The sequence below is a fragment of the Primulina eburnea genome, chromosome 11, assembly GCF_022965805.1.
Source record: "Primulina eburnea isolate SZY01 chromosome 11, ASM2296580v1, whole genome shotgun sequence".
In the NCBI taxonomy this organism is placed as follows: domain Eukaryota; kingdom Viridiplantae; phylum Streptophyta; class Magnoliopsida; order Lamiales; family Gesneriaceae; genus Primulina; species Primulina eburnea.
The window spans coordinates 36,444,094-36,457,013 of NC_133111.1; the positions used below are offsets into that span (position 1 = coordinate 36,444,094).

General features: G+C 32.9%; 1 protein-coding gene across 1 annotated transcript; it reads right to left on the minus strand.

Annotated features, from left to right (window-relative positions):
• Positions 1–8,446: 8,446 nt before the first annotated feature.
• LOC140805683 (uncharacterized) lies at positions 8,447–11,936 on the minus strand. Its single transcript, XM_073161940.1, has 2 exons — positions 9,149–11,936; positions 8,447–9,064 (listed from the first exon to the last, which is right to left on the minus strand). Exons 1-2 carry the CDS (start codon positions 11,718–11,720, stop codon positions 8,643–8,645), a joined length of 2,994 nt encoding a protein of 997 aa, XP_073018041.1. The 5' UTR covers positions 11,721–11,936; the 3' UTR covers positions 8,447–8,642.
• Positions 11,937–12,920: the final 984 nt, after the last annotated feature.

A 12,920-nucleotide genomic window follows, 5' to 3' on the forward strand; every position in this document is an offset into this window, starting at 1 on the left:
AAATATATGTGGTGAAAATAAAGATTAATTTCATACAATATATTTTTAAAATCTCAAAAATTATAAAAAAAAAATCGAAAAAAATAATCCGTTAACTATCCGTTTTTTCAAATATTAATATTGAGCATATGTGTGCTCGATATTTGAAAACATGGAGAGAATTAATAGATTATTTTTTATTAAATATTTTAGCAATTTCAAGATTTTAGATGGATTATTTATGCAATTATCAAATCAATAAGCATAAAATTGATGATTGTTATTGACGAGTTTGCCCCCGTGATTTCCATGAGCCAAAATATATTCTACACTTGCTATTAAGGGTGAGGGCAATAGATAGACCAATTACTACAATGATATAATCTATTTTATTCTTTATTTTTTTAACCATTTCTTTTCTTATTCAGTTTTTTTTTTTTTAAATCCCAAATATCTTTATTTACTATATTGGATTTTATTTTTCTATGTTTTTTTGTTATTTTTTCATTAAAAAAATACAATGTACAAACATGTAAAGCGTGTCTGAACGAACCAATACAATAAGGCGCGCGTGCAACTTTAGCTTATTAAATTAATAACACCCATCATTAAAATGTCATTTAATAGGATTAATTATTTTTATAATTTGCAAAACCTCATTGTTTTCCGACATTATAATAATAATTATCTGTTATTGGATTAATGAGTAGATTATATCGTTTTAAAAAGATGGCAGAAGTTGGAGTGATGATGACTTAGAAGCACTAGAACCATCAAGCCAAGTGGAGAGTGATCATTATAATCATTGTTGTTTTATACATTGTATTAAAAAGAAATGCTTTTGGTTTGGATTCCATCTATTTAATACTTAGCCAGTTAAATTTGCGCATAATACACAGTTATATATATATATATATATAATTAATTAATTTATTTTAATATTTTTAAAAATAAGTAATCGATATTTGATATGTCCACGCCAGTACATAACCACTGGGATGGCAATCGGGCATGAGTACGGGTTGGACCTAAAAACTCATGCACATTAAACACATTTCTAATTATAACAAATATGTTGGTGTCATGTGCGGGATATCTTGAGATAATAATATGAAAATAAAATATAAAATAAGACACAGAGATTTACGTAAAAAACTCTTAAAAATTATTGTGGTAAAAATCACGAGAAAGATTAAAAGAATTTCACTATAATATTTTATTGTGTACAACACTCATTGTATTTCCAAAGAGAACACATATTCTCTTAATACAGGAGGACAAACACCTTAAATTCTATTAGATGAAAGAGAACACATATTCTCTTAACACTAGATTCTATCTGATGGAAAATACCAGCTTCTGAAATCTTAATTGCTCTTGGAATTGTTAGCTACTGCTGAATTTTGCATTGCTAGCTTCTGTTGGAAATGCAGGTTCTCACATTTAGGGATGTAATCGAGCCGAGCCGAACTCTTGAATGTTTGAGCTTTGTTTGTTTATAATCGAGCCGAGCTCGAGCTTTATTTAACGAATATATGCATGGCTCACGAGCTTTTTCAAGCCTTTATCGAGCCTAAACAAGCTTAATAAATATGAATTATACATTTAAATTTTTATTAACAAGCTTAATAAATATGAATTATACATTTAAATTTTCATTAAATTAATTAAAAAATAAATTATATATTTAAAAAAAATATTATTCTTATTAAAATTTATAAATTTATTATAATAAATAAATTTAATAGATTTTTCTAAATATTTCATAAATAATATGCAAAATCAATAAATCAAATATCAAAACTATTATTTTTCATCTAAAAGATTACTCATGAACTTACCAACGAACATGTTCACGAACTAACGAGCCGAATACTGTAAAGCTTGAGTTTGGTTTGTTTATCTTAACGAGCCTCACTAAACGAGCTCAAATGAGCTTTTATCGAATCGAGTTTCGAATAGCTCACAAACGGTTTGGTTCGTTTACATCCCTACTCACATTAGTCCCTAGTCCTTCATATAATATTTTCTAGCTAACTGTATCTTCAATTCTTGGACCTAATCTTTTTGGGGACTTGCTACCAACATGTCGTTCACATATAACAGAAAAATTTTATAATCAATACAAAACCTCTTAAAAATATGTAAAAGGGTTTGCACTAAGTATGTTGTATCCGGGACTTCATATGTCATGTCGCTCTTGAATCCATAATTCTTGTGTCACAAAATTTGTTTAAACCTTCTGCAACTGTTGTTGTTTCGTGGAATAATATTTCACCACCGCCTGAAGTACTGATCACATTTCCTAGATAACCCTTCTCGATACTCGTACACTCTTTCTTGAAGTATACTTTACCGTAACATTTAAAGCAATAAATATTTTTATTTTTTTACTTCTTGACTTTGATCTACCTCTCCTTTGGATCCCATTGGATTCACAATGTATAACTTCTGCACTTACTGTTCCTTTATTTTATGCCTCATAAAGGTGAATTGGACAAATAGAGTATTTACATTGTTGATATGGTCGGTCATCGATGAGAATTCCGCAATTCGAAGAGTATAGAACCTTATTTCTAGGAAAATCTTGTTGTGTAGTGACTTGAATTCGAACATTTTTTGTCAGATTATACCTGATGTGTCCCACATAGGTTAGCAAGAGTAGTCTTGGGTAAAATAAATATGAATTCACAATCCTCTTCTCATGAGCTAGCTTTTGAGGTGGAGTTAGGTGGATTCATATCATTCGGTATCAGAGCCGTACTCTTGACTGGTCGTGTGGGTGCATGTTCCTGGAAGTGCCCTGGAGTGCGGGTTAACGAAGGAGTTGGCACGAGGACGTGCAGTCTAAAGGGGTCGGGAATGATGTGTCCCACATCGGTTAGCAAGAGTTGTCTTGGGTAAAATATATATGAATTCACAATCCTCCTCTCATGAACTAGCTTTTGAGGTGGAGTTAGGTGGATTCATATCAATCCCAAATGACTTTTTCCGTTTTTATCTCTTATATACTTGACGGTTCTTCGTCTGTTATGACCAAGTGTAAATTGAAAACAACATTATCATTTATCTTTATTTTACTTTCTATCGTCCGTTATTTGCCTCGGTCTATCTCCAATAGCCGTCAATCAATTATTCTTTCTTAAAAATGTTTTGTATATTTATTTTTTATAGCATAAAATTGCTCGTGTTGAACTTTGTTATCTCGTACTTTTCCGTCATTATATATACAAAAAATTAGTACACTTGACAAAATAATCCCGTCTTAATTTTTTTGATGTGGAAGATCATTTAAACTACAACCACAGAGTATACTCAAAATTTTAAAAAATTTAGAACATATATTTGATACCACTTTTTGGTCCTAGTTGCAGCATCTTTATATAATAATATGAAAATAAAATATAAAATTAGACACCGAGATTTACGCGGAAAACTCCTAAAAATTAGTATGATAAAACCATTTACAATATGAAAAAAATTTCACAATAATATTTTATGTTCCACTCACTGTGTTTTCTTTGGAAAACACATATTCTCTTAATACGGAAAAACAAACACCACATAACTATTATAAAATTAAACACTCAAGTGTGAACCCCTCGTCCGAACACAATTTCAATACTGCCTAACAAAATCATATAAAACGTGTTCTTTGATTACTTTTTTGTTCTTTGAACAATTCTCACACTACACACCTCATTTAATTCCACCATCCAGTTTTGCCGACAAAATATACACAATAAAAAGTCCAAAAAACAATATATTTATCAAAATTAAATTCAAACCATAACATTTTAATAATAAATTAACAACAAGAGACAAAAATATTGTGCATTAAGGTTAAGTATTAGAACATTCATTATTTAATATAATATACTATTAAAAAAATATATAATCGGACGGGTCCACTAAAACCCATTACCTGACCCGGACCTTGCTCTAGATTTGCTCGAACGGGGAGGTTAGTGCTATGTCAGGTCTATCCCTAAAGACCACACCGATTGGTAATTGTTAACATGAAGCCACCCGATACGATTCTCAAATATTGTTAGCACTCTGACTATAATACCAAAATTCCATTTAAATAAGAGATTACTGACTTTTAAATTTTAGGTTTGACTCACTAATTTTTTAATGTTTTGTTAATGAATTGATTTTGATTTTTTGATTTTCTATCCTACTTTGTTAAGTACTAAAGTGACACCAGAAAACACTGACATGACAGTAGAACATGTTGACATGATCATATTGAAAATTGCTTACTTGTCTAATGTCACATCAGTGGACTAAAATATCTAAAAATTAAAAGTTAGTGTACCAAATCACATATGAAAACTTATACAGTGGATCAAAACCCAAAGGCAAAAACTTGTGTGAGAGGTCTCATATGTCGTGTTTTATGTGACGGATTTCTTATTTGGGTTATCCATAAAAAATATTAATTCTTATGCTGAAAGTATTACTTTTCATTGTGAATATCGATAGGGTTGACTCGTTTCACAGATAAAGATTCGTGAGACTGTCTCACAAGAGACCAACTCAAACCCAAAATTAGACTGGTTTGTGAACCAATTTTTTTGCTTTAAATAAAATTTTGAGACCTTCGAAGTGTCTACAAGTCACGTCGTCTAGAGATTTAAGAATAACTCAAACCCTTAGTTACTTTGATAAAATTATATTTTTTTTAAAAAAGAATATAGTATTGAAACTTCAGAATACATATATTCGAGTTTGTCTCTCTCTTTGAGATACATGTACTTTTTTGTTATTTGTTGATTGGCCATACTAGAAACGTTCGAGCCTATTTTGTGGAAGAAAAGTTCGAAGCTCTTTCTTGTTTTAAAAATTTCAAAGTTCAAGTTGAAAAGTTTGACAATTTTCAAATAAATATTTGTGAAGTAATTGTGGTGTGAGTATTTTTATCTTCTTTATTTGAATTTTTTTTTTGTCAAAACAAGGATATTAGGCATAAATTGACAGCAAGATATGCATCACACCAAAATGGTGTTGTGAAGGAAGAGAATATATATTATGATAATCATGGACATGATTCGATGAATATTGAAGAACAAGAATTTCCTAGCTGAAATCATCTATATTAAATAAATTAAACATTGTGACGCATAGTTTCTTATTTTTTGTATAAGCAAAAACTTGTGTGAGACGGTCTCACGGGTGGGTGGAACATCCATGAAAAATTACTACTTTTTATGTTAAGAGTATTACTACTTTTTATTGTGAATATCGGTAAGGGTTGACTCGTCTCATAAATAAAGATTCGTGAGACTGTCACACAAGAGACCTGTTTTTTTTTATAATAGAGATAAACAATAAATAATAATGGAGAAAAAAAGTTCATACCAAGCTAGAAAGTTCAACACCATTAAAGAGTCGGCGAGGGCATTGCAGTTCTAAAAATCTCACTTGTCGTGCGTGTAAACTATAAATAAATCTGCAAGTTGAAGTGTGTATATATTTTTATATTGGTAGGTTTGAGCATTATAAGATGTAGGCATAATAAATAAGTCACCCTAAATATTTTGGCCTACCTCCACCTATACACTTGTGACATGGGCTAATATATGCACAATAACTCAGATATTCTATTCTTGAGAATTAAACTTGATAATAAAGTTGAAAAACACATTTTCGTTAAAGATTTACCATAATGAAACAAAGAATATTGTGATTAATTAGCAGGGATATTTGATTTGATGAAAAAGATTCTTATGATTTTTCAGATTCTTCGAGTTCATCAAATTCGCAGATTCTTGAAACAAGGAAATGAATATGCTCAAAACTCACCATTGACAGCGGGTAGAAGGATAAGAAACTTGAGAGATATTTATGATCAAACTGAAGAGGTTGATGCAATGAACCAAGTATTCTTTACAGGTAAATGTACGATTACTTTTGTTGAAGAAAGTATCAAATGAAGCAAAGTGGAATCAATCAAGCTATGAATAAAGAAATATTGTCTATTGAAAAGAATGTTACATCAGAGCTTATTATTTTGCCTCCTTAGAAATCTTCGATTGGTGGGAAATGAGTATTCAAGACAAAGACTAATCCAAACGGCTATATTCACAAATATAAAGCAAGAGAGACGAAAGCTAGGGGAGCGAATGGGATTAGGGATACAAGCCAAAAAAAGGGCATGAGGATTTCAATGAGGTATTTGTTCATGTTCCTGAACTTGATATATAATTCGGTTGATTATTTCATTTGCTGCCCAAAAGTGTTGGAAGTTGTTTCGAATGGATTTGAGATTAACTTTTTTGAATGGTTTTCTTCGAGAAGAAATTTATCTCAAGCAAAAACTTGGATTTCTAAGTAAAGTCAAGGAAGTGTACAAACTCAAAAAACCCTATGATATTCATTGGTATCTTTTTATGAGACAAAAAAGAGATAGACATCTATAACTCTTGTAATGGTAATGACATGCTAGGCTAGGGCACAGCAAAAGGTGTATCTAAGTTTTAGTGGCAAAGTAAAGATATTAAAGTTGTATTTTTCATATTCCATTCTTCAACAAAGGCCTTGTTAATGGAGATGACCAACAAAAAGCCTTCCTCCTTTGGGCCAGTTGGATTTTTCTCAGCAATGAACTTTATGCATCATGCAAATGGCCACTCACATTGAACTCCTTAGTTCAAGCACCATCCAAGCAACTTTATGTAATTCTCTTCTGCAAAATATTTCTTCATCATAAGATAGTCATCATTGCTAGAAGCTCGGTACATAAATTCAGAAGAGACATCAGATATATGCTTCCATCAACTAAGAATTACACCAATGATCAAGCTAGCTCAATGCCGTTTAGAGTTACATGTCAGGTGCAAAGCGGCGTTCTTGAAATCTGTCCACTTAAAATCATCCTAAATCAATCAAGCTGTTCACGTGGGCTTGTAAATGGCATGTTTTTGCTGGTTCTAAACTCAATCAACTGAACTTCTCTTGTTCTAACTTTATAAGCTACTATGCAACGCATCCGACGGTGTCAAGTACGCAAGGCCAACACCTCCCTAACTTTCGACCAACCAATGGGAGTTGATGATTTCATCTCTTGGCATAACTGCAGAACAAGTCTTTGAATATTTATGAAAAATAATTTTTTGCTGGAAATTTTTGGGAGTTTTGAATTCTTCTAGTCAGGTGACTCAGAGGATGAAGAAAAGAAAAACTGAGCAAATATCGGTTATAGTCTATGGGTGAACAAAATATATATTTCAATCAAAATAATAGATTAATTTGAAAAGTTGGTTCGGTTTATTCGAAAGTTTGGTTTAAATTTTTTAAAATATCGGTTTGATTTCAATTTTTAATATAAAACTTCAGTTAACCAAACAAACCGAACTTTTATTAAATTTTTTTAATATTATTCAATTTTCTAATAAAGTTTACAAGGACATAAATATTACAAATTTCTAATAAAATTTATTGGACAATAGAACTAGACTTAAAAATATTATTTTAATAAATAAAATAAAAATTTATTTTATCTAATTTTATATTACATTTTTTTATTTAAAACTTGATTTTTTTTAAAAAAAATGTCAGAAATTTCGGTTAATTGTGTTACCAACCGACATAACCGATTTTTTCTATTTGCTTTATTCGATTTTTGTAGTAATGTTTGATCGGTTCGCTTTGTCGAAAAAAGTTCGGTTAATTTGAATTTAGAAATCCAATTTGATTGTAAACAAAACTATTATTGTCTAACACGAGACGTAGCCAACCCCAGGTACTTATAAATCCTGGCTCTGTCTCTGCCTCTGCATATAACAAAAAATTAATACTTTTAGGTACCGTCTGGTTCGTGCTATGAGACAGATCATATGAAGATAAGTAATATTTTTAATAATAAAATATATAAAATTGATAGTTAATATAATGTTTGATTTATTTGATTAAATTTGAGAGAATGAGATATAACCGTTTTGTCATTTTGAAAATATTTTATAATATTATTTATTAAGGATGATATTGTAATTTTAATTCAATGATTTTATTGATGTGTGATAAATGATTGATGTAAGATAAATGATTGATAGATGAATAAATAATATGGTGCACCAAAAAATTATATTAGATTGGACAAAAATGTGGATAAAATAATATAGCGAACCAAACGATACCTTAATATAAAAAGAAATATTTTTCTACCAAAATCAAAATATATTGCGCAATATATTTGAGATAAAAGTAGTACTTTTTCATTCAAATAAGCAGTACACAATATTTTTTTATAAAATAACTAACAAAAAATACCTTTGCAGTGAAAAAAAAATTTGGATATAAAAAGTAATATTTTCATTAAGTCAAATATTTTTCGTTCAAATCAGCATATATTACAAAATATTTATTCATAACATAATTAGCAAAAAAAAAAAATTATGCAGTGAAAAATGATATTTTAGACACCAAAAATGATATTTTGGTCACAAAATATAATACATTTATGGGTCGAGTAATATCGGATATATGTAACACAAAATTGAGAACGGTCACACACAAGTTGTGTAATAATTATGCCGATCAGACTTCAAATATGAATGATATTCGGACTTAGTAAGCCTCTAACTAGTCATCAACTAGTGAATTTATCACATATCCACATTTGACAAAGCCATAATCAAATGAATGTAAAACTATAAGTTTCATACAATGCTGTAATCACTTTGTGTGGAAGATGTTATCGCAAGTGAGGAGGCAAATGTAGCTGTAGTGTCTCCATTTAGGTAACTCTTGAGGCGATCCAAGTCATCTGCACAGTCGAGCATCGTGGGCCGAGTCGAAGGCGACTCCAGCGTGCAGAGGATTCCCAGTTCAATCAGTTCACCTATGGCTACTTCCCACATTCTCTTCACCTCCGAGGATTGATCTCTTAGTGTTCTTAGCAAAGAAGGGTCGACCACGTTTTCGGTGTTTCTGTGGTAGTGATTCTTAACATATCTGTGCAGGCTCATCCCTCCAATGAACATGTCATCCGTAGGTCTCTTTCGAGTCACCATCTCAAGAACCAAGATTCCGAAGCTGTAAACATCACCCTTGGTTGACGTATTCGATCCAAACCCGTATTCTTGAATGCAAAAATTAATATTAACGCACATAGGACATACTCATGGAGAGAATAAACATAGAAGGCCAGAAAAACGAGCTGTACCTGGTGCTATGTATCCGATCGAGCCACGTAACATATTGGCAGTGGAATTGCCTGTGCTCTCAACGCCCCCACCGTTCTCTGCTTCGATAGTCATTACCAACCTTGCTATCCCGAAGTCGGAGACTAATGCTGTCATGTCGTCGTTGAGAAGAATGTTGCTTGGCTTAAGGTCACAGTGTATGACTTTAACTGGAGAATGGTGGTGTAGATAAGCCATCCCTTCAGCAATATCACTGCAAATGTTCACCCTTTGGATCAGGTTCAAATGCGAGGATCCTGTTCGTAGGCTGTTTGTTGTTTGCGGATATAGACAGCTATCTAAGCTTCCATTCGCCATATAAGGCAGGACTAGTGCCTTAAAATCAGGCAGGCTACAAGCTGTTATGATTCTTATCAGATTCCGGTGGCGTATCCTCTTCAGTACCTGGCATTCTCGGTTAAAACTCTTTGTGGAATTTCTGGTTTGTAAATGTAGAACCTTGACCGCTATTTGCATTCCGTCAGGCAGAGTTCCTCTGTAGACGTGACCGAAGCTGCCAGAACCGATGAGTCTCAGTTTATCGAATCCCCCGGTGGCCTCTGAAAGTTCTTTGTACGTCATTCTCGGAAAGTTTAGTGACAAGTCAGGCGGCTGTTTTCTCTGTTTTCTTTCTTGACTTGACAAAATAATGACTCGTAGACGCTGACATCCGATCCAGCAACAAACTGCCGAGGAGAATCCAGATATGAATATGACTGTACAGAAGATGATCAAGAAGAGGCGTGAGTGCAGAAGCCGTAGCTTTCGTTTGCATTTCGGAATGCCTGGAACCTGCCCACAGAGATGTCGGTTGCCTATGAAAGATAAATTTGTGAGGAAATTGAAGACACCCCCCGAGGGGATCGTTCCAGAAAAATCGTTAAATGAAAGATCGAGAAAAGTCAAAGTCTTGCTGTTGCTCAAGCTATTCGGGATCGTTCCGTTCATCTTGTTTCTTGAAACATCGAAAGTTGTAAGGCTCTTGAGATCGCCCAACGAGTCCTGAAGATTCCCTTGGATAAAATTATTCGATAATTTTAACACCTTAAGCTCATAGCAACTTGAAATCTGATAAAAGAGACTTCCGGAAAAGTTGTTAGATGACAAATCTATCTCCTCAACACTTGATAGCGTGCTCAGTTCAATGGGCAAAGGCCCATCAAGCTCATTATGTGACAGGTTAAGAAACCTTCTCATTTCATGCCATTTCGATATTTCCGAAGGAACCCTTCCGGTTAATCTGTTATGTGACAAATCAACTTTGGACAGAGAAGTGCATTTGCCTAAGCTTCGAGGTATATTTCCTGAAAGAAGATTGTTGTTGAGGAATAGATAATTTATCATCGACAAGTTTCCCAGTTCTTCTGGAATCTGATCAGACAGATTGTTATGTGACAGGTCCAACAAGCCAAGCTTAGTTAACCGGCCAAATGCAGCCGGGATCCTGGTGAAGAAGTTAAATGATAGAGAAAGCTGTTGCAACTTGGATAAATTACTGATTTCATCCGGAATAATCCCCTTTAAACAGTTTGACGACAAATTCAGCAGCCATAGATTTGACAAATCCCCAACTTGGGGAGGAATTTGTCCAGTTATCTGGTTTTCTTGTAGTTGCAAGCTTTGCACATTTTTAAGCCCTGCAATAGAACTTGACAAATTCCCTCCAAGCTTCATGCTGGTCAATTGTAGCTCCTCGAAGTCACTGCAGTTTGCTAGTGCACGGAAGAAGGGTTCAAGATTAGTATTATTATCGTGGCTAATCATTTGATTGCCTGATAAGTGAAGAAATATCAAGCCTTGAAGCTTTGAAACTGTCCCTGAAGGGAGTTCGCCAGTAATACTGTTGTTCTCAACGTCTAAACTGTACATTTCCGTGAGATTCCCTAATGAGGCGGGGATTTCTCCAGAGAGTAAATTGCTGTATAAATTCAAGTTCCATAGTTTACGGCAGTATCCAATTTCGAATGGGATGTTTCCGGTTAGGCCATTCTGAGAAAAATCTACATTTTGCAGCCTAGTGCAGTTTGCAAAAAACGCTGGTGGTATAGTCCCACTCAAGTTGTTTTTGTACAAATAGATCAACCTTAGGTGTGGGAGTAAAGAGAACGATGCGGGTATTTGGCCATGCAAATTGTTTTCACTGAGTTTGAGTTCTTTAAGTTTCCTGGGGTACGAAAGTTCCCAAGGAATGCTGCCGAAGAATTGGTTTTTGTCGAGGTAGAGATATTGTAGTTGTGTAAGATTTGAAAGCACGGATGAAAGCTTTCCCAGAAGGCCAAGATTTGTCAAGTTGAGCACGATCACATGACGGTGACGCTTACCCTTCCTACTACATATCACGTGTGTAAAGTTGCAGACATCGGTTCCCTCATCCCAATTCCACAGGTTTGAACTTGTGTCGGATAGGCCGTTCTTGAATTTCAGTAGTGCGGCTTTATCGGCGCTTGGAGAGTGGTACTGGCGACGACGACGAAGGCTCGGGATCGCTCTCTGTCCCAGCATCTGGATGGGGTGATGTAGCAGGAGGATAAGTATCAGTATCTTTAAGAACATGCTGCAAGAGAGGATTTTGAATCTTGATAATGATTCTTTCCTCCAACATGGGGAAGGCTACATATTATTGCACTCGCCAAAGCAAATTGAGAGATCAAATTTCAAGAATTTGAGTGGTGCCCAGTTGGGTAAATTAGGCACTTTGAATTAGTGGTGGGAATGTTGAGGTCTATAAAGGTATGATTTGGGGAGAGAATAAGAAATTTGTTGATCTTGGTTTAGTCATGGTGTGAGTGGACAACCAACCAAGTGTGTAATGCATATATGCATTAGAAAAAAGTAGAACGATTGCTCTTGCAAAAGTCAAACTTTGTTTTATTTTTAGGTGTTTCCGAGAAATATTTTTAAAAAGAAAAATGTTATAGGTACAAATTGGGTTACAAAATTTATTTGAAATTACAAAATTATATAATACGTTTTATTTAGAAAAACAAATTTGAGAACGTGGATAATATTTCGTCTGTTTTTTGGGAAAAAAATATTTTTTTCATATCATATCATAATATGTAGGATTATTTAATGTTTTAAATGTTTTGTGATTATTTTAAATTTATAAAGATAGTGTATTGTGTGTGAAGTGCAATACAATAAAATGGTTATTTTTACAACGTGAAGATGAGTTAAAAATATATTTTGTAGAAAATTATGAAATAGTATAAATATATGTATTAGTATTCCCAGGGAACTATATATATATATATAAATGAGAGAGATCATGTCATCAACTCGAGAGGTTTTTTGTGAAGGAGAAATGTCATGTCATCAAATCAATAGGTTTTTTGCAAGGTTCTAAAAAGCGTGAAGCGCCCCGAAGCGCGGATGTCGAGCTCCAAGCTTTTCAAGCTTAAGCGAGATTAGCACAAGCTTAAGCATAAAAAAATGTTTTTTATCTTTAGTATAATTGTAATTATCTCATACCAATAAATAGATAAAATAATACATAAATATGATAAATTTAAGTCTGATGCATTAATTATCATATTTATAAAAGCATACAAATCTCAAAATTACAATCTTTATTTGTTTTTGCAATTAAACCACATTAAAAAATGCTAAATATTTGTCAAATCATTATCAGACATGCTTAATTATAATTACAATTAAAAATAAACATATAAATTATAAACCTAATTTATTATTTTAAAATAAAAGACATACCTTCAAAATAAAAAATTTAAAAATAAATAGATGTGATTAATT

Coding starts and splice junctions, on each gene's coding strand:
- LOC140805683 (XM_073161940.1), bottom strand. CDS start 11,720: ATGTTCTTAAAGATACTGATACTTATCCTCCTGCTACATCACCCCATC. Junction 9,065..9,148: donor GATCGGATACATAGCACCAG/GTACAGCTCGTT, acceptor TTTGCATTCAAG/AATACGGGTTTGGATCGAAT.